General features: G+C 46.5%; 1 protein-coding gene across 6 annotated transcripts in view; it reads left to right on the forward strand.

Annotated features, from left to right (window-relative positions):
• The window catches only part of EFR3B (EFR3 homolog B), a 95,499-nt gene that overhangs the window by 23,497 nt on the left and 50,169 nt on the right, over positions 1–21,833 (forward strand). For all 6 annotated transcript variants that reach the window (XM_043917333.1, XM_043917334.1, XM_043917335.1 and 3 more), the window contains exons 2-3: positions 18,517–18,593; positions 19,609–19,736. In XM_043917333.1, the coding sequence (XP_043773268.1) occupies positions 18,517–18,593; positions 19,609–19,736 (205 nt within the window). The remainder of the gene's footprint in view (positions 1–18,516; positions 18,594–19,608; positions 19,737–21,833) is intronic.

The following is a 21,833-nucleotide window of genomic DNA, read 5'->3' on the forward strand; positions in this document are numbered from 1 at the left end:
GCAAACATCATGGTGGTAGTGTATGCCTATGATTACTAGACATCAGAAAACAGAGTGCAATGCTACAGGCTTCTTTCTGTTGTTTGCCTTCCAGATTTGTAATCGGCCTTCGGTGCATTGATTTTACTGGGTGGTGTTCTGGCCCTAGTCAACCTTCTTTCTCATGGCCGGTCCCCAACCTCGCACATCACTGTGGTGATATGATGTTACTGACATTGTCATTCCACAGTGGCAGTTTCTAAGTCCATTTCTAAGACCAGTGTGGGCAGGAAGTAGAGTAGAGTTTCTAAGTCCATTTCCAAGACCAGTGTGGGCAGGAAGCCACCGCTGAAGGGTGAGACATGCCCATTTCTGTCATTAATTCCAGACTTCGGACCCCTCCCCTCACCTTTGTGCTGTCAGTCTCGGCTTTGGGTTGTTCTCTCTCAGGTTTGGCCCATCTGGCTCTTCCTTTCTCTTTTGCCACTACCCATGTTTCCCTATGTCTTCATTCCAACTCCTTTAAAAGAAAAAATATTTATTTGGCTGCCCTGGGTCTTAGTTGTGGCATGCAGAATCTAGTTCCCTGACCAAGGATCAAACCTGGTCCCCCTGCATTGGGAGCATGGAGTCTTAGCCACTGGACCACCAGGGAAGTCCCAGATTTGGCATCATCTGGCTCTTTCTTTCTCTTTCTTTTCCCCACCACCTGTATTTCCCTATGTCTTGGTTCCAGCTCCTTCTCTTGATGGCCTTCCTTCTTCTGCTGTCTCTAAACTCAAACTCCAGTGGTCATATTACTCTTGATTGGTCTTCCTAGAGTACACTAGTCTCATCCTCTTACACCTCCTTTTCAACAACCCCTCAAATAATTCCCCCTTACCTAGAAGATCAAATCTGGAGTCCTTACCTGGGCAGTCAGAGCTTCTTGTATCCTAAGGACTTGAGAGGCTTCTGCTTGGAACCTGCTCTCAATCTCGTCTTGGCCATTTTCTGTCCCTGAAGAGGCAGATCAAAGTCTCAAGTCTTAAAAACATCCATATCTCTTGACTCAAATTCTGGACCTCTATCCTAGGAGATAATCCAGAAAGTGAAACAATCTGTAAGGTACACACACTCATTTCAACCTTATATTTTTATTTTTTTAAGTTTATTTATTTTTTAATTGAAAGATAACTGCTTTACAGAATCGTGTTGGTTTCTGCCAACATCAACATGAATCAGTCATAGTCAACCTTACTTTTTAATAGCATGATAATGAGATAAATGTCAAATAATATGGAAACAGTTCAGTAAATGATTATAGATCTTCTTCCTGGAAATTTAAGCCGCACTAACAATGATAGTTCTGATGATGATTCAGCAACAGGAAAAATGCTTATGAAACAGGATGAAGGGACCAGAGAGCTCACCTTTATGGAGTGCCTACTGTGTGATGGCTTCCCTGGTGGCTTAGCAGGTAATGCTAAGCCTGTTTTGCGGTGGCTTCCCTGGTGGCTAAGCGGGTAAAGCCTGCCTGCAATGTGGGAGACCCGGGTTCAATCCCTGGGTTGGGAAGATCCCCTGGAGAAGGAAATGGCAACCCATACCAATACTCTTGCCTGAAAAATTCCATGGACGGAGGAGCCTGGTAGGCTACAGTCCATGGGGTCTCAAAGAGTCAGACATGACAGAGCGACTTCACTTTCCACTTTCCACTGTGTACCAACTCATGCTAGGTGCCTTGCTCATCTCCCACAGATGAAGAAATCCGCAGAGAGCTTGGATGACCTGTCTGAGGTCACACAACTCATAGTCCCATGCTGAGTCACTTCAGTCGTGTCTGACTCTGTGTGACCCTATGGACTGTAGCCCACCAGGCTCCTCTGTCCACTGGATTCTCCAGGCAAGAATACTGGAGTGGGTTACCATGCCCTCCTCCAGGGGCCCCAGATATCGAAACTACGTCTCTCTTTTTTTTTTCCCATTTATTTTTATTAGTTGGAGTGCAGACTAGTACAGCCACTATGGAGAACAGTGTGGAGATTCCTTTTTACTTTACAATATTGTAGTGGTTTTTGCCATACATTGACATGAATCAGCCATGGATTTACATGTGCTCCCCATCCTGAACCCCCCTCCCACCTCCCTCCCCATCCCATCCCTCTGGGTCATCCTAGTGCACCAACCCCGAGCACTTGTCTTATGCATCCAACCTGGACTGGCGATCTGTTTCACACTTGATAATATACATGTTTCGATGCTATTCTTTCAGATCATCCCACCCTCGCCTTCTCCTGTAGAGTCCTAAAGTCTGTTCTATACATCTGTGTCTCTTTTTCTGTCTTGCGTATAAGCTTATTGTTACCATCTTTCTAAATTCCATATATATGCGTTAGTATACTGTATTGGTGTTTATCTTTCTGGCTTACTTCACTCTGTATAATGGGCTCCAGTTTTATCCATCTCATTAGAACTGATTCAAATGTATTCTTTTTAATGGCTGAGTAATATTCCATGGTGTATATGTACCACAGTTTTCTTATCCATTCATCTGCTGATGGGCATCTAGGTTGCTTCCATGTCCTGGCTATTATAAACAGTGCTGCAATGACCATTGGGGTGCACGTGTCTCTTTCAGATCTGGTTTCCTCGGTGTGTATGCCCAGGAGTGGTATTGCTGGGTCATATGGCAGTTCTATTTCTAGTTTTTTAAGGAATCTCCACACTGTTCTCCATAGTGGCTGTACTAGTTTGCATTCCCACCAACAGTGTAAGAGGGTTCCCTTTTCTCCACATCTTCTCCAGCATTTATTGCTTGTAGACTTCTGGATAGCAGCCATCCTGACTGGCGTGTAATGGTACCTCATTGTGAACCTACGTCTCTTATGTCTCCTGCATTGGCAGGTGGATTCTTTACCACTAGAATCACCTGGAAAGCCCCATATAATCCTTTACTTAGCAGTTTCTCTTGCCTGGGCTGCCCCTCCCCCTCCCCTGCACTTCCTGTAAGGCTCTGTTGAAATTCTACTGCCCCTGAGAAGTCTTCCTTAACCAACCCAGCCTAGGGAGCGTGCCTTTACCTTTGAGTCACTGCTGTTAACACACGAAACTTTCCTTGAGAAACGTCAAGAAAAGTACACCCAGGCCTGCTTAGATTTTATTGACTGACTGCGCCTTTTCTCTCCAACTAGACTGTAAGAGCCCCGAAAGCCAGACCTGTGTCTTGGTAACACTTCACATCCCCAGGAAGCCTTTGGCACAACAGGGGCCCGTGATAGGTGCTCAGTATCTGTGTTGACAAACCTTATTTCTCCCTCCAGGTGTGGGCAACTGAGTGTGGGGCTGGCTGGCCACCCGAAGGACTTGTGGGAGAGGCTCTGGTGTGACACCGTGCTCCCCACCCCACGAGCAGATGAGTCCCATGTCAAGTTCCTCTACTAGTTACTGTCTCCTCTCAAAGGAGGTGAACTCTGCCTTCGTTATATGCCAGCCTTTCTTTCTTTCTTTTTTTTTTTTTGATGGACTTTCTGTAGTTTCAGTGACCGGGGGCTATTCTTGACTGTGGTGCGTGGGCTTCTCTTGGGACACACAGGATCTAGGTGGGTGGGCTCAGTAGTTGTGGCAATGGGCTTAGCTGCTCTGCAGCATGTGGAATCTTCCCCAACCAGGGATCAAACTGGTGTGCCCTGCATTGGCAGGTGGATTCTTACCCACTGTACTACCAGGGAAGTCCTATATGTCACCCTTTAAAAAAAAACTTCTTACTTTGAGGACTTCCCTGGTGGTCGAGTGGTTAAGAATCTGCCTTGCACGGGTTCAGTCCCTGATCCAGGAACTAAGATCCCACATGCTACAGGGCAACTGAGTCCCCAGGCCATAACTACTGAATCCTGCACACCCTAGAGCCCATGTTCCCCAACAAGAGAAGCCACCACAGTGAAAAGCCCATGCCCTGCAACTAGAGAAAGCCGGAGCATGGCAACAAAGACCCCAACAAAGACCCAGATCAGTCATAAATAAGTTTAAAAAAACTTATTATTTTGAAATATAGATTCATAAGTAATTGCAAAGAAATGTACAGGAAGGGCCCCCATACCTTCCACCCAGCCTCCTCCAATGCTAGCATCTTGCACAAGGATAGTTCAGTATCAATACCAGGAAACTGGTGTGAGTACAGTCCACGGAGCTGGCTCAGATTTCCCCCATCATCAGTTATACATAAATTTTATCATTTTCTACTCAAGTACTTTTTCTTCATATCCCTGCCTGACATATTTACTCTCACTTCAAATTGTGTTGTTCTGAAATCAGAGGGCCTTCCTTGTTCTGTTGCTGGCCCTGTTCCTTGCTCCCTGAGTGATCTTGGGCAAATTAATTAACCTCTCTGGAAAGTGATAATACTTCATGGGATTTAAAAAAAAACAAACAAAAAACTGGAAAGTGTTTAAGTTAGGCACATAATATAATAAGCATTCAGGAACTGTCAGTGTTTTCTTTCTACCCTCTTGCTTCATGGAAGGCCCTCTTTTTGTCACAATTGAATGGGATCCTTCTCTTATAAATAATGTTCAAAATTAGCGTCCTCTGACATGTTCCAATTCTGTTTCTTAGCAATCCTACTCTGTGGATGTGTAACGCTTAATTAGAATGATCCTGATTATTTGGTCCACATTTCTGTTGATTGTATTTTCATTTCTGTTTTTACCTATCAACAATATATGGTATTGGAGGCCTGAGACCTCGGTGCTTTATTTTCTACAAGCCAACATGTTGAAAGAGCCTTGGTTTGGTGCCATCTACAGAACAAGGATACTTGTATCAACCTCATAGACTTTTGTAAAGAGTAAATGCATGTACGCAGGTGAGACACATAGGGTGGTGCCTGGCACAGCCCACCTGAAAACACGGTAGCTGCTGCCGTCGGTCAGAATAACCCCCAATCAGTTGTGCTTCTACTCGGAGATTTGTCCTTGGGCATCCCAGAGGTCATGTCTGTCTATGTGGATTTGGATTTATTTTTCTTAATAGCTGTTTGTGCACTGCAAGTATAAAATGAAAACAAAAGTCTTTAAGGGCCGTTCTTGCTCTAAAATTCCATTTTATTCTATCCTGCCTTCTCACTCCTGAGTAGGTGGCGCTAGTGTTAAAGAACCCACCTGCCAGTACAGGAGACGCAGGAGACCAGGGTTCAATCCTTGTGTCAGGAAGATCCCCTGGAGGAGGAAATGGCAACCCACTCCAGTATTATTTCCTGGAGAATCCCATGGACAAAGGACCCTGGTGGGCTACAGTCCATAGGGTCGCAAAGAGTCAGACACGACTGAAGCGACTTAGCACACTTTCTCTCTCCTAAGTTAGGGAAGAGATTTTAATAATAACTACCATATTGGTATTGATACTATTTTTTTAATGCTTATTATATGCCTGGACAGTTCTAATCACTTCACTTGTGTTACCTTATCTAGTGAGAGCTGAGTGAGTACAAGTTGCTCAGTCGTGTCCAACTCTTTGTGACCCCATGGACCATACAGTTTATGGAATTCACCAGGCCAGAATACTGAGCCACCAGCGAAGCCCAAGAATACTGGAATAGGTAGCCTATCCCTTCTCCAGCAGCTTATCTAGGCTTCACCACAAACCTGTGAAGTAGGTTCTATTGCTCCCATTTTGCAGATGAGTAGCCCGAGGCACAGAAAGCTTGAAAGCCTGCCTAAGTTTGCACAGCTTGTGAGAGCTGGAACTAGGGTTGGAAATTAGGCTGCCTGGTTCCTGAAAATAGTTGGGATACATTTTTCCTGTTAGTGTTTCCAAGAGACAAGGAATGGAAAAACATTCTGTTTATTTTTATCTATTATTTGCTTTAAGTGTGATACCCAAGCCCAGGGAAGCTTACCTTTGGTAAAGAATAGAAGCCCAACTGGACACATTTCTCTGTTTTTAAATGCCCATCCTCAATTAGGATGGCAATTAGATTAGCCAAGATTGGCCGGAAAGCAGTGAGTGTATTGGAAGTAATGGAGTTTGAAAAAGTCAGGCTACTGACAGCTACTGGTTGTCTGTGAATTCAGACACAGCCTGGTCCAAACTGTCTCCCCAGGGAGAATTCAGCTGCTGTTTAATTCCACTTCCAATAAAATCTGTCTGGAAACTCGGACTCTGCCTCAATCCCCAAACACGTTTGCGTCAGCACCTCCTCTTGGTGTTTCGATCCTGAATCATCCTTGGACAAGACAACCAGGCCCTGGTGCCTACAGATGCCCCCTCCACTGTACTGCTGGCCTCTCAGCCACCTGGCGCCATTTGATTTCCTTATCACCAATAAAACCAGATCAGGCTCTCCCAGTACAATTTCTGGCTTTAATTATCGAAGGGAAATCACTGTATCATTCAGAATAATGAAAAATTGGAAACAGCCATGAGGATCTGGTCAAAAGATGGAATAATAAGTAACCTCTAAAATGAGATTCTGAAAAAATTTAGTGAGATGACAGGTACAGTATAAGAACATAGGTTTTAATGCTATACTGTATGATCCCAATTTTATGTGCCTATTTTCAAAACATGCATAAACACAGAAACTAGAACAAATACGTTAAAATGTTAATAATCACAAACTGTGATTATAAGTGATGTTTGCATTCATTTTAATTTTTTTTCCTATTTTACACTTTTATATGCATGAGCATGTATTCATTTGCAAATCTGAAATAAGGAAAAGGGGAAAAGAGAAAAGAGAACATTTATGATTTTCTTAAAGTTTTTCCCTTTGAAGACCTGTTGACTTTTCCTTTCATGGATTCACCAGTACTTACCAGCTCTCTCCACCTCAGGTCTTGCCTCTTCCAGGAAGCCTTCCTGGACTCATCAAACTCCCAGAGATTTCTTCAGTTTTGGGGCTTCTTAGTCTCATTGTGAAATATCATCGACTTTCAATGTGGGTGGGTTTTATGTCCCAAACTAGAGAGTAAGTTCTTTGATGGCAGAACCTATCTATTTCAAACTTTTTCCTTTTCCCCACCCCACCCAGCAAGAATACTGTACAAAGTGCTAAAGTTCAGTTCACATCAGCTGGACACAAGACCTGGTCCTCATGGGAGGTACTTGAATCTAACGCCCCTTTCTGTCTGAACTTTGTTCTGTTTCCTCCAATTCATTTCAAAGGAGTGTCTCTGCCATTAGCCGTGGGTTAAGTTTTATTGTAAATTGTTTAAAAAGAATTCAGTTTTCTTTGGTAAGGACGAGCAAGTCCAGCCCTTGCCTTTACAAGGGGATTGTAAAGCTAAGAAAATAAATATGAACTATTTTGAGCAAAAAGGCATTTTTCTTGGTGAATGGGGATAATGGCATTGATGTTTATAAAAAGGAAACCAAGGTCTAGGAGAGGAGGTGACTTCCCTGGATCTCACGCTGATCAAAGGCATCACGCGTCATGCCAGCTTTCCTCGGGTCCTGCTGGGCTCCAAATACTGTACTGAGGTTGGAAGGAAATGAGACCTGAGGAATTTACAGTTTATCTGGGGGGTAGAAAATACGATTCACTGAAAAACAGCTTGAGCAAGCAGGAAGCAAATAGAAGATTGTGTAATATAACATGGTACTGGACTTCCCTGGTGGCACAGTGATTCAGAATCAATCCTCCTGCCATTGCAGGGGACACAGGTTTGATTCCTGGTCTGGGAAGATTCTGCATGCTGGGAAGCAACAAATCCTGTGTGCCACCACTACAGAGCCCTGCTCTAGAGCCCCTGCTCTGCAGCAGGAGAAGCCGCCACAATGAGAAGCTGGCACACCACAATGAAGAGTAGCTCCCACTTTGCGCAGCTAGAGAAAGCCATGCTGAGTAATGAAGATCCAGCACAGCCAAAAATAATTAATTACTTAATTTCTAAAGAAAGATAATATGGTACAAGGGGTATACAGAAGTTAGCTGGCAGAGAGGAAGTAAAGCCTAGAGTTGGGAGTGTTATTAATGAAGGTCTTCTAAGGAGGACTCAGCAGGAGCTGGGGTCTGCCAGCCCCTCAACCCCGCCCAGTGTGATGACTTCTAGGCCCCCAGGACACTCTTCGGGCTCTGACTCCCCTGCTCCTTTACCATCTCCAGTTTTTGCCTGGTCCCTGAACATCCTCTCCTCCGCAGCTGTGGGCCTCAGCATGGTTGCATGGCCCCCCTCAGTCTGCTCCTCAGACCACCCTGTCCTTCTCACAGCTGGACTCTGCTGTGGCTTCTGGCTGCTGGACAAGAGCTGTGCCAAGAGGAAGGACATGAAGGCAGAACAACCCCCACCTTTACAGGGCATCCCTTGTTGAGTGCTAAGTGGCAGGGTTGACGTGTAATGGAATGGTGAGCCACGTTCACGGCTTGGCTGTGCAGCAAACTAAATCAAGTGAAGATTTACCTCAAAACTACCCAGAGAATGAATGGAATCAAGGTAATGGGCCCAGTGGCATTCACAAGGACTGGATATCAGTGTCTAGGAGGTGACCTAGTGCGGCAGCTATGGCAAGGGAGAGCGCAAGGTGAACTGAGAAACTGTTGAGGATTTATTTTGAGGGAAAGTGATGGGAAAGAAAAATTAGGGAAGCCTTATTGCAGAAATGGAGAAGGAAATGGCAACCCACTGCAGTGTTCTTGCTTGGGAAATCCCGTGGACAGAGGAGCCTGGTGGGGGTCCATGGGACAGTCCACGGGTTTGCAAAGAGTCAGACATGATTGAGTGCACACACACATACACATTGCAGAAGAGTATATGGTGTGTGGTGTAACTTTGTGCAGGGCATCTGACCTCTCTGATCCTGCTTCTTTTTTGATAAAATGAGAATAATAGTACATACCTTGGTGCTTTGTTATGACTATTATACATACGAAAATATTTGTAAAGTGTTTGGCCTAGTGCTTTGCACAGAGGTGGTAAACCGTGGTATTTTTTAGGTATTAAAGATCAGCATGACAGAGGCTGGATTGGCGATGAATCAATCTAAAGAATCTAATGTTATACCTCAGGGGGCCTGGCAGACTGCTGGGTTAGAAATAGGGAATTGGAGGGAAAGTGGCCTGGATGTCTAGCAGCATGATGCGCTTGGTGTTTGAGAGCGCTTGCTTGTTTCAAGCCTCCCATCACCCTTGGTAGTGAGTAAGCTCTGATCAAGGGGTCAGTTGAGTCGAAAAAACAGGATCAGGCAAGCAGAGTAAAAGAGGCCAGGGCAACAGCATGCGGGAGGTGTGAGGACACAGCTGCTGCCAGTGAGAGGTCAGAGTCCACAGACGCTGCCAGCAACTGTGAGATCTGCCATCGCATGCCGCCAGGCAGAGAGCTGGGCCAGGGCTTCTTACTCTGGCCGTGCACCAGAGTCGCAGAGGATCACCTCGGCCCCTCCTCGGAGACAGGAGGAGATTCAGATGAGCAGGCTGGATCAGAGCCAGCAAGCGGGGTTGGCGGGGTTTGGGGCCAGCAGGCAGAGGGCCAGCAGGAGGAAGGGGCAGAACAGTGGAACCCAAAGACCCCCTTGCCCCACTCACACACCTGGAGGGAGCTTGGCCCCAGCGGGCCTGGCTCTGAGCCTCAGGTGCCAACCCCAGAAGACAAGCTGGGCAGGATTCAGGAACTGGAGCCAACAGTTCTCAATAGAAACATTCCCCTCCCAGGACAAGGTCTTGTGAGCACCCGGGGATCTTTTGCTAAATGCCCTGTCGTTCCCTTAAAGTGAGTGGAAGTGTTAGTCGCTCAGTCGTGTCTGACTCATTGCGACCCCCTGGACTGTAGCCCACCAGGCTCCTCTGTCCATGGGATTTCCCAGGCAAGAATACTGGAGTAGATTGCCATTCCTTTCCCTTACTGACTTTGAAATCCATGATTGCTTTTCTCCCAATCACACACTCTTTTCTTTATTCAACAGACGTGTGTGACCATTCCCCCCACCTCCTCGCCACACGTTACACCCTGTTCAGGCTCCGGGATGCACAGGCACATCTCCTGCTCTCCAGAAACTTACCTTCAAAGTGGGGGAGACAGAGTGTGGACACAAACAAAGGATGTTGATTGGTAAAAAGTGCTGTGAAGGGAAATAGGGATAGAAAATTAAAGGAGAATGGTGGTTGGGGAAATTCTCTAGTTAGGTGACACTGGGGCAAACCCTTGAGGAAAATGAGCGTGGGCGCCTGGAGGAAACACAGAGAAACACTCCAGGTGGGTAATATTAAGTCAAGGGCCCTGAAGCAGGATGGTGTGCAAGGAGGCCCCTGAGGTTGGGGCAGGATGAACTATAGGGAGATGACTGGGGCAGGTCTAAAGATTCTTAGAGTTTGAAAAGTTGGAGGAAGCCACTGGAATGAAGCCACTGAGTGTCATTAGACACTCTCTTAATCTCACTGATTTGATTTTTCAGTAAAACCAGAGCAGCTTTATATTTACTAGTGAAACTGGCCATATCACGTTTCCCTCTCTTTCTTAAAAAATAGGTATAAAATTATTAGGTAAGACAAGTCCTAGTGACAGAAAAGCATCCTTATTAAATTTACTTTTGGCATCCATGGTTTAATCTGCCAGACCTGATCCCCAGAGAGGGGGAGAAGGCCCTGGTAGAGAGTGCTTCTCTCTTAGAAATAAAATGGCTCAGAATCTAAAAGGTTCTTTTAATAGGCACTTGGCTGTGAGTTGAACTCCATATACTTCTATGTATGAACATTAAGAATAAATACCATTAGAAGCCAGACTAAAGAAATATGCTAAAATGTATCACAATCTCTCATAACAAAGAACTGTTTTCAATTTCTTTTTAAATATCTTCTATTCTTTGGGCTTCTTTTCCCTTGGCCTAGTTGTGGTTACTTTGAAATGACCTTCTTCTGGTGGGAAGCTTTCAAGGGGTGCCTGTGAGTTCCGGTCACCTCCTGAGCTGCTGTGGCATGCAGAGGCCAGGAGTTCCTGACCAGGCCCTCCGGCTCTTTGCCTTATCAGAGAGACCTTTATCTGCTGCTTTGATTACCTACCCAGGAACCTTTCGTGCCACTCAGGGTTTTCTGCCTTCTGGCTGATTCCAAATCTCTTTACTTATATGACTGATCATCTACTTTCTAAGTAGAGGAGATTTAAACTGGTAAATAGCTTTGGGTTTATTTCCCTCAATGATCCTTTCTTGTGTTTCTTTCCTTGAATTAGGATATGGTCAACTCTATGGCTTCATAGTTGTCTACCCCATTCTCCTTTGAAAGTTACTGTGATTCCTTAAAAACAAACAAAAAGTGGTTAACATTTTCTATACTCCCCCACCCCCATCCCCTGGCCAAAACAATGCTATTAACTTTGCTTCCTACTTTTCTTAAAACTGGGTATGTAAAGGGGTTAAAAAACAAACTTTAGAGCCCAACATAGCAGAACAGTTTTCAGATACTTGTATGCTGATTTCCTCATGTAAATACTGTTCACTACCTAAATTTTTTCAAAGTTCAACTATTAGACATTATTTTACTTGGCTTCAAGCCTTTATAAATGCATATGAAGAAAAATGCATAAACCCTCTGGAAGACTATTGATCAGCTACCAGCATCTCTTGAATTAGATAATCAGACAGGGGTTTTGATGGAGTGGGTGCTAACAAGGGAGTATTTCTGGGGTCAGTGTGAGCAGCTTGAAGTCCCCAAATGCCTTAGCTTGGAGGACCCTGGGGAACGGGCAGAGAAATGAGAAAAAGAAAGGTGAAAGGCTTTATAGGAAAGTAGTGGGTGGGGAAAGTAGGAAGAAAGTGACAGAGGAAGTGGACAAGGCAGCCATCCTTGGGGGTCTGCTCCTCCATCCTGCCCCTCCTCCCCTGAGCAGTCAGGTTCTCTGTGATGCACCTGTGGTCACTGAGCACCTCAGATCTTCAGCCTGGTCTCTCCTATGAGCCTCAGCGCTCCCCACGACTAACTGGATGATCCGAACTAGATGATGCCGCTCCCCTAGTCCCAGCCACCTCCGTCTCCTCCGTTTCAGCCGAGGGGGTTGTGGTCTGCAGTCACTGGAACAGAAAGCCCCCAGCCATGTTTCGTACCTTCCTCTTCTTTCCCACGGAACCCCTCATGTCTTGCTGATTCTTCTGATATCACCCAGTTCAGGCATCTGCCCCTCACCTGGGGCGATTCACGAGGTTCCCAGAGCTCACGGTTCATCTAGGCCAAATCTGACCGCTTCAGCCTGTTCAAGGCTGTGCTCAGTCTGGCCCCAGTCTGGTCTTCTGTATTTTTCCTTCTAGGAATTTAGAGGAAAAAAAGAAAAAGAGAGAAGCCAGGAAGATGCTATCATTTAATCTCCAGCCCTCTAAGAAGGCGGGAGAAGGAAATGGCAACCCACTCCAGTACTCTTGCCTGGAAAATCCCGTGGACGGAGGAGCCGGATAGGCTACAGTCCATGGGGTCCCAAAGAGTTGGACACAACTGAGTGACTTCACTTTCACTTTCTTTTACTTTCCTCTAAGAAGGAACCATATCATCTTCATTTTTCATATGAGGAAACTTGGATTTAGGTTAAGTAACTTACTCAAGATCAAACAAGTAAGAAGTTAGGAGAGCTGAGGTTTCAACCTGAGCCTGCCTGACTCCAGAGCCCAAATTCTTAGCCGCTGTGCTCTGGTGCCTTGCAGTCTCAAAGTGTGGTTCCTGGACAAGGGCCATCAGCATCACCTGGAGCCTGGTGGGAATGCAGAGCCTCAGGCCCCAGCCCTGTTCTGCTGAAGCAGAATCTGCATTTTAATAAGATCCCCAGAGGGATGATGAGTGTGCTCTTTACAGTTTGTAGAGGAGGAAAAAGTTTTCTTTGACCCTCTTAGGGTCCCTGGCTGGGTCTGAAAATGAAGCTGACAGAGAGATAGATTAACAGGAGAGACGCAGACAAATGTGATTGAATTTTCACATGTGCATGGAAGCCTTCGCAAGAGAACGAAAACCCGAAGAAGTGACCAGAGCAAAGAGGTTTTATACCTTTTAGGCAAAGAAACAATGCATTTGTGAAGAACTGACCTGTGGGTAGTAAAGGGTGAAGAAATAAGTGGGAGGATAAGGGTTAGTTTAACAAGGTTTGCTTGCAGATTTCTCTGGTGACTTCTTAAAAATCTGCCTCCAGTTTGTCGTTGTTGTTTAGTCGCTAAAGAGAAACACTTATTTCCTGTCTTTAGGCAAAAAGGGGGGAGCTTTTTCTGCCTTTTGCTGCCACTTTGCTTGCCTTCAGCTCAAGACAGTTTTTTATGTCAAAGAGGCATATTTGGGATGACATACTCTGGTTTCCTTCAAGATGCACTGCCCTAGTGGTCCTTACCTTTCTGTATGAGCCTAGTCTAGCTCCCTAGCTAATGCATCCCTTCCCTGGAATAGTACCTAAGAACATCACTGTCTCTAGAGGTAGATTTTGGGGTTTCAAATCCTGCCACTTATTAACTGTGAGGTTCTAGGCAGGTAACTTAACCGTTTGGTACCTCAACTTCCACATCTGTGAAATGGGAATAAAAACAATACCTACCCCATGGGGTTACAGGCTTAAAGAGTTGATGCTTATGAAGTATTTCAGCACTGTGTCTGACACATAGGTCCATCTAGTGTGCCAACAAAGGTCCATCTAGTCAAAGCTATGGTTTTTCCAGTAGTCATGTATGGATGTGAGAGTTTGACCATAAAGAAAGCTGAGCACCGAAGAACTGATGCTTTTGAACTGTGGTGTTGGAGAAGACTCTTGAGAGTCCCTTGGACTGCAAGGAGATCCAACCAGTCCATCCTAAAGGAGATCAGTCCTGAATATTCATTGGAAGGACTGATGCTGAAACTGAAATTGCAATACTTTGGCCACCTGATGTGAAGAACCAACTCATTGGAAAACACCCTGATGCTGGGAAAGATTGAAGGTGGGAGGAGAAGGGGACAACAGAGGATGAGATGGTTGGATGGCATCACTGACGTGATGGACATGAGTTTGAGTAAGCTCCTGGAGTTGGTGATGGACGGGGAAGCCTGGCATGCTGAAGCCAGGGTCACAAAGAGTCGGACATGACTGAGCAACTGAACTGAACTGAACTGGAACATAAGAAGTAAAGCAGCCACTGCCCTGTGACTCCTGCCCCTCATCTTCTTGTCCTTCCTCTCCTGAAAAGCCTTCCCCCAACCAACAGAGTTCAAGGTGTTTTCTCCCTTTCTAGATTCTACTGCAAATGGTCTGGGACTTTAATCATAGGATTGTACCTTAGGGGGAAATCTTCTCTTATTAATGAGAAAACTGAGTCTCAAAGATCAAATGGCAGAACTGGGACTTGAACTCAAAACCTTTTAAACTCCAAAATTAGCACTGTTTCTGTTAATAGTGACTCTATGGAGCATAACTGCCACCAATAACCCTTGTTGTTTGAAGAGTTGACAACAGTCACCTTGGTGCCTTCTGTAGAGACAGATCAATAGTACCATTTGGATTTCTTTTCTGGTCTTGGTCTATTCAAGTATACTACTGGGTCAATTTCACTAATTTTACACTTTTAAAAAAGTGTCCATTTCATCTGATATTCACATTTACTGGTGTTCCTTTTTCAACACTTTTCTCCCTGTGTATGTTCCATTTTTGTTCCTAAACTTATTATTTGGTGTATCTCTTTTTCTTTGATAACTGGCAATGTGTATCTTTTGGTGTTTGCCTATGAGTATTTTCAAATAATGAGGTCGTATTTTGTGATTATTTTGCTATTTGTTTTCTGTTTCCTTAAGATCTTCTCATATTTTAACTCTGTGTTTCTCTTTTCATTTTGTTAAGTTTCAAACTTAATCCACTTATTTTAATTATTTCTTATATTCTAAAATAAAATCCTATTTAAGACCTTGAAAAAATAGCACTGTTTCCAATGTACTCTATTTACAGTAGTGTATAGCTTTCTGTTCCCATCTAGTGCATGCATGTTAAATTGCTTGTGTCCGACTCTTTGCAATCCCTATGGACTGTGGCCTGCCAGGCTCCTATGTCCATGGGATTTCCCAAGCAGGAATACTGGATTGGGTTGCCATGCCCTCCTCTGGGGGATCTTCCTGACTCAGGGTGTCGAACCCGTGTCCCTTGCATCTCCTGCATTGGCAGGCGGGTGCTTTACCACTAGCGCCACTTGGAAAGCCCTCCCACATAGTAGGCAATACATATGCCTTGAAAAAAGAGTATTAAAAGTATTCATCATGTTGCTATTTATAACAGTGAAAAATGGGGAGATGTTGATTTGAAATTTTAAATAGATTTCTTTGCCTTATGACTTTTCAGAGGCTTTAGTAAGCTTATTTGCCTGCGAATCTAAAATGGGGGATTTGGTGTGCATGGTTTCATAGATTTATTCGTCCTCAGACCCTTTTTCTGAAGAGTGCTTGTTAGTTACCTGCCACAGCTGCTCTCCTGGTGACCCTCCAACAGCCAGCCAGTCCCGTGGGTTCTCTCCAGTGAGCTTCTTGCTTTATCTTTCAATAGCATTTGACTCTGGTCTGTTGTGTACGCTGGAAATATGTCATATTTGCATTGAGGTTTGTGGAGCTGGTGCTGAGGCTGCTGCAGTTCGGGAATGCTGACTTTGAGAAGCCGGCCGGCAGTGGCTGGAGGTTGAGGTCAAGTTATCATTGCAGACCCATAGGCCAGTGAGGTTAGGTCTTCTGAAGGAATGTTCTGGGACTCTCACTTCTTAGGCCTCCAGTTGGTCACCATTACTGAGTAAGTGAATGGTGGGGAAGCTGTGCTGAGGTACCAGCCAGCATGGCTCTGCCGCCCTGGGCTGGGGAACGCGGAGGGGAGGGCGGCTGGTGGCGATCTGCCCTGAGTGCTTTCCAGCATAAACTCGCTTTGGCCTCACAGCAGCCCCAAGCGCTAAACCAGGACACCCGCACCCACAGAATGCCACTCCTTGCGCAGTGTCACATCTGGGAAGTGGCAGTGCCAGGATTTGATTTGAAACTTATGCTGTTGCCCACTTGGCCTCAAATAGCCCCTGCCCTCCAGGGGTCAGAGGAGGCTGGAATGAAAGAGTGGACAAGAAGGAATTGCTAGGGTGTAGGTCAAGTTGGTTGCTCAGTCGTGTCCGACTCTGCAATCCCATGGACTGTAGCCTCTGTCCATGGGATTCTCCAGGCAAGAATACTGGAGTGGGTTGCCATTTCCTTCTCCAGGCAATCTTCCTGACCCAGGGATTGAACCCGGGTCTCCTGCACTACAGGCAGATTGTTTACCGTCTGAGCCACCGGGGAAGACTGTAGGGTCCGGAAGCACCCAGAAACAGGGCACCTCTGCTGACCGGGCACCTACTCGCCTCTCTTGTTCTTCAGTCTTCTCATCTCTTCCCCCAGGAGGGAAATGCCTGGGCCTCCATGTGATAGGTTCCCCCTGCCTTATGGCTTATGGGGGCCTCTGTGCTGGAAAAGGGACCCCTGCACCAAGGTTTCTACCCTGAGTACCCAAAATAGGCATGTGCTTTCTCAGACAAGTCTGGGTTTCTAACAACCGTGAGCTTGGCCTCAGTGCAGGGCAGGTCATGGGTCCTTCAGAAAGGTTTGAAAATGGGACGGACATTGGAGGGTTTGGGGGCTCTAATTTCTCCTTGTCTCTAGTTCTGACTCCCTTGAAGATGCAAACAGGTCCATGCTGCTGTTTTAGCGCACAGGGCCCACGCTCCGGGGCATCCTAGAAGAAGTGCAGTGATGGCTGCTCTGAGTAGAGGGCCCAAGGGCAGGTTTCAATCCTGAGCCTCGGGGTCAGGGTCCCCTCCAGGGAGCTGCCCCATCACAAGAGATAGCCCTGGATGCCAGCCAGCTGGAGCCCTCACACCTTCTCCCAGGCAGGCAGGGAGGAGATGAGGCGATGCCAGTGCCAGTTCAGCCCAGAAAGATGGAACCCAGAGGCCAGTGTGCAGCCGTGGACTGGTTCCACCATCCTCCTTGTGCCTGGGGTGGGTGGGGGACTGGGGGACACACTGGGACCCTTGTGGTCCCTTAATATCAGAAATCTGATATCCTGCCTTTGAGGTACCCCAGTTTCCCCAGGGACACGCCCATCCCCTAACACCTGAGTCTCCCTGGGAGCCTAGATTGCCCCGTTCCTTCCTCCTCCTGGTGGTGCCGCCCACCCCCGACCCCCTCCTAGTCCAGGTCCCCCCGCCCCCACCCCTGCTCCGCCCCCCAGCCGCTTTTCTCTCCACTGTAAAGCTCTTTGTGGCTCTTTGTGTGATTAAAGTAATTCCCACTAAAGTAATTCATTCTTCCCTGAATGACCCGTAGGCTTGATTCTTCCAGGGCACCTTTGCATTTCAAGTAGAGCATTTGTACAAACAAAATTAAGCGTTAATTGGTAGGGTGAGAAGGCAATTATTTTGGAAGGGGGTGGACTTTCCCAGGCCCTTCCCTACTATCCTCTCCTCTCCCTCAGGGGTCACTGCCCCCCTCCCAATCCTGGGAAGGTGCAGCTGGGATACGCCAAGGAAGGTGTCTGCAGAGGATGAAAGGGAGGAAAAGCGCAGTGGTTCTAATTGAAAACTTTTTACGGTGGGACCTCTAGAATCATCAACTTTTTATTTTCCCAAGGTTTGTTCTATTATCACTGATTTCCTAACACTATCTCACAAAGGGGCTCACGTCAGTCTGCAGCTTTCTGAAAACGTATATTATTCTTCCGCTCGGTCAGTTCGGTCGTGCCCAATTCTTTGTGACCCCATGGACTGTAGCCCACCAGGCTCCTCTATGGGATTTCCTAAGCAAGAATACTGGAGTGGGTTGCCATTACCTTTTCCAGCGGATCTTCCCGACCCAGGAATCAAACCTGAGTCTCCTATGGCTCCTGCATTGCAGGTGAAATCTTTACCACCGAGCCACCAGGGGAGCCCACGTTATTCTCAGGTTTTTGTTTTGCCCCAGACTGGTGAGGATTTCCTGCGGTGGGAGAGGGCTGGTGTTGTGAACCGCCGACCAGGTGGCCCCCGGAAGCCCTCCTGCTCTCAAAGACCACGGCTTTCAAACACCGTGGTCTCATTGTATTAAAGATGCATTGTCCAAGGTTAATAATTAATGGCAATGTTAATTTATCATAGTTTCGCAGAACATTCTATAATAGAAATGGCCCCAGGAGAGAGGATGGTAAAGGAGATTGAGGACCAGAGTGGAGAAGTGGACAGAAAGCGAGAGGGTGGGGTAGGTGGAGTAACTGCTCTTCCCAGCTGGACGATCTCACAGGACTTGGGGAAGAGTCTTGGGCTGCAAGAGGCAGTTTTATATAGTCTTGGCCCAGAGTGTGTGAGTGTGTGTGTGTGTGTGTGTGTGTGTGTGTGTGCGTGCGCACATGTGTGCTCAATGGCCTGGTTTCCTGAACAAATTCTGATCTGCTGGCACCTATGCCTGATCCCCAAGCAAAAGACACCAAACCAGAAAGGCAATGTCTTAGAGTGGAGTGGGGCGGGGAAACAGCAGGAAGGACTGAGGCCCTGGTGCTCTAATGGAGGGACCCTTCTGTTTCCGGAATGGATTTGGTTTTTCAGAAGGCGCCCAGCCTGGTCCCGGGAGGCTTAGCTCACAGGGCATTCTTGTTCCCGTTCCAGGTGTGTGCGGCTGCTGCGGTGCCCTGCGCCCCAGGTACAAAAGGCTGGTGGACAACATCTTCCCTGAGGATCCTGAGGTGGGTCCATCTCCTGGCGCCAGAGTGCCTCTCACCGTCTCACCCGATCCAGGACCACAAGGGGAGGCGAGCCCCCCAGGGCCCCTCAGATACACTGAAACCACAGCCATAGCCCTGTCAATGACCAGAGGCAGCTGGAAGCCTGAAGGCTGAGGAGCTTCAGACCCCTCTGAAGGCAAGATCTGCAGAGGGCTCAGAAGTTTGTCTTGGTGCTTCTGGCCGCTGCTGAGCATCTTGCTCACTCGTCTCTCTCTGGGTGATAGTTCCTGGAGCCGCTAACTCTCTGGAGGGTACTATTTCCCTGACGTCAGGTGTGAGCATTGCCCTTCCTGGGTTTTGGCTCTAGAGCTCATGGTCTCCTATGTGCTCCCTCTGGTATCTGCCAGGTGTCAGGTGGGCACACGAGGCGCCTGGTTTCTTGGTTTTCCAAGCCGCCACTCAACTGTCAGACTGCAATGTGGGTCGTGTGGTTTCAGAAATGTCAAGGTTTGATGTACTTGACTTGCTCTCTGGAAATCAGTGGCCTTTCTTGATGGGCAGGGGTGGGGGGGTTACATTTCCAGCATCCTCTGGACAATTCCCCGAAAGCTGTAGAGCTGCCTTCTTTCTGTTTACTTCTTGGTTTTGAAGATCCAAAACATTTTAATTCTGGGTTGCTTTCATTGAAGTCTTGTCATCCATCCATATACACATGCATTCACACACATATATATACATTCATGAACATATACATATAAGTGTGTAAACCCATATCATATACATATGCACACACATATGTACATTTCTATCACTTACTATTTTTATTTATAGCTAGCATATTTTGGTCTAAGTTGTGAACTCCTAGAGAGCGGGGTCTATGTTTTAATCATCTCTGTATCCCCGAAACCCACATGTTACCTGTCACATACATGATGGGAACTCTGGTAAACTGATTAAATTGAATGATCTCTTACCTTTGGACTTGAACTCCTCTAGCCATCACATGGCCCCAGTGAGGATTACCTGTCTTTTACAGGATGGCCTGGTGAAGACCAACATGGAGAAGCTGACCTTCTACGCCCTCTCAGCTCCTGAAAAGCTTGATCGCATTGGCGCCTACCTCTCTGAGAGGCTCATCCGTGACGTGGGTCGTCATCGATATGGGTAAGTAGTGTGAAAGGGGGAGAGAGATTTTCAGAAACTATATAATATTATATTTTTAGGGCAATACTTGGGGTCCTCAATGAAAAAAGTCAATGGCAAGAGAGACATGTCTGTTACCTAATGTCACAATCTGGAGTGGGGTGGATGTAAAGGGAACACTAAGATGTTTCTGGTGGCACTGTTGATTGGACAGAGGGAAAAGCAGATCCAGGGCAGTTGTTTGTAAGTCCCACTGGTTCTATTCTCCTCGAAGCCTTTTATATCCATCCTCTACTTTCCTCTGCTCCTACCTTTTTCCTGGTGCAGACTCCAGGTTACTGCAGTGGCCTTGGAAATAGTCTCCCTGCTTCCCATCATTCCTGTTCTGGACCTTCCAGGTCAATGCTGCTAGCTATGATCTTCAAAACACAAACCCAAAGCTAAACTGTCCTGGCTCCTTTAGCTTACAATCCAACCTCCTCAGCCTGACTTCTAAGGTCTTCCACGACCTGCCCCCAAATTGCCTTTGCATGCGTGTTCAGTCACTTCAGTCATGTCCAACTGTTTGCAACCCTATGGATGACAGCACGCCAGGCTCCTCTGTCCATGGGATTCTCCAGGCAAGAATACCGGAGTGGGTGGCCATGCCCTCCTGCAGGGGATCTCCCTGAACCAGGGATCAAACTTGCATCTCCTGTGTTTCCTGAATTGCAGGCGGATTTTTTTTACCACTGAGCCACAAAGGAAGCCCCAAACTGCCTTTAACCCCAGGCAAACCCACCACACCTGCCATAGTTGCTCTACACCTACCCCAGATGGACTAGCTAACGACCCGCCTCCGCGCTCTCTGGCCTTTGCAGTGATCACCTCCCTGGACCCTCTCTGTCCTGCCCCCCAGCTACCACCTGTCACCCCCACCACCCTCCAAGGCCCCTTCCCCCTGATGAGGAAGGTGGAGTGAGAACCAGAGGGTGAAAGTCTTCACTGCACCAACAGTGTATAGAGGTCCACCCTCCATAGGACCCACTAGCCACTCTTACATCAAGCTATCCCTGATAGAAAAGCAAGACTGAAAGCAATTCATTTCTATGATCCCTTTCTATTAATATAATAAAATTAGGTTAACATGCTCAATAAAAAGGGCATGAATATACTGAACATGCTGATTATATAAATCGCCTTGACATATTATAAAGCAAGCTCAAGCAAGTACAATAAAAATATCTTTATCCTAGATTGAACCTGAAACTAATATGCACGCAATGACATTAAACATTTAATACTAATTTTGCCTGCCCTTTCTGCAGTGATGGTTCTCTCAGTAAAAAATGTCCTGTAGCCAGCAGAGCCACTTAGAAGCATTCCACTACCCTCAGAACTGTCACTCAAAATTGGCATCGGTCTGTTAAAAATAGTCATTGCAGCATCTAAGTATTTAAAGCCTTGATGGCCTCACGGGGGGCTCTAATCATAAACACTGTGAGAAGAGAAATCTGTTAGATCTGTTCTCTGGGTCTCTTTCTGCTTCTTCCCCAAGTTTCCTTACCCCACTCAGTTTTCCTTTCCTTACCACACTCATCACCGTTGTCCTAATCACTGATGGCAGCTTTGGAGTAGCAAAATATTCACTTGCAGACAGGTGAGATGGTGTGAGGAGCTGTCTCCCTGCCATCATGTTTGTATTTTTGATTTGACCATATACATGAGAACTTTGGGTGTTGGACAGAGTGGTAGAACCACCCTCCTCGATAGGCACATGTTTAGCATTAGGGGTGATAACTCAATGTGGGCAGAGAGAGAATAAGATAAGAATTTCAAGGTATTTCTCTTTGGTGTGGGCTATGGTGGACAGTGAGATGCAGAGAAACAAAAAGCAAGAATTCCTCCTATTTTCCTCCTTCTAGTTCAGCCCAATTGCTAGAACACCCCTAGAAACTGAAGAGCAAGGGAGGTAACAACAGTTGTGGGTGAGACTCGGGGTCGACTGACAGTGACCCTGGAGCAATGACCATGTATAGAAGGCCACATTAGAATCTGTCAGAGTGGGACTTCCCTGGTGGTCCAGTGGCTAAGACTCCAAGCTCCCAGTGCAGGGGGCCCAGGGTTTGATCCCTGGTC

This window comes from Cervus elaphus, chromosome 11, assembly GCF_910594005.1.
Source record: "Cervus elaphus chromosome 11, mCerEla1.1, whole genome shotgun sequence".
In the NCBI taxonomy this organism is placed as follows: domain Eukaryota; kingdom Metazoa; phylum Chordata; class Mammalia; order Artiodactyla; family Cervidae; genus Cervus; species Cervus elaphus.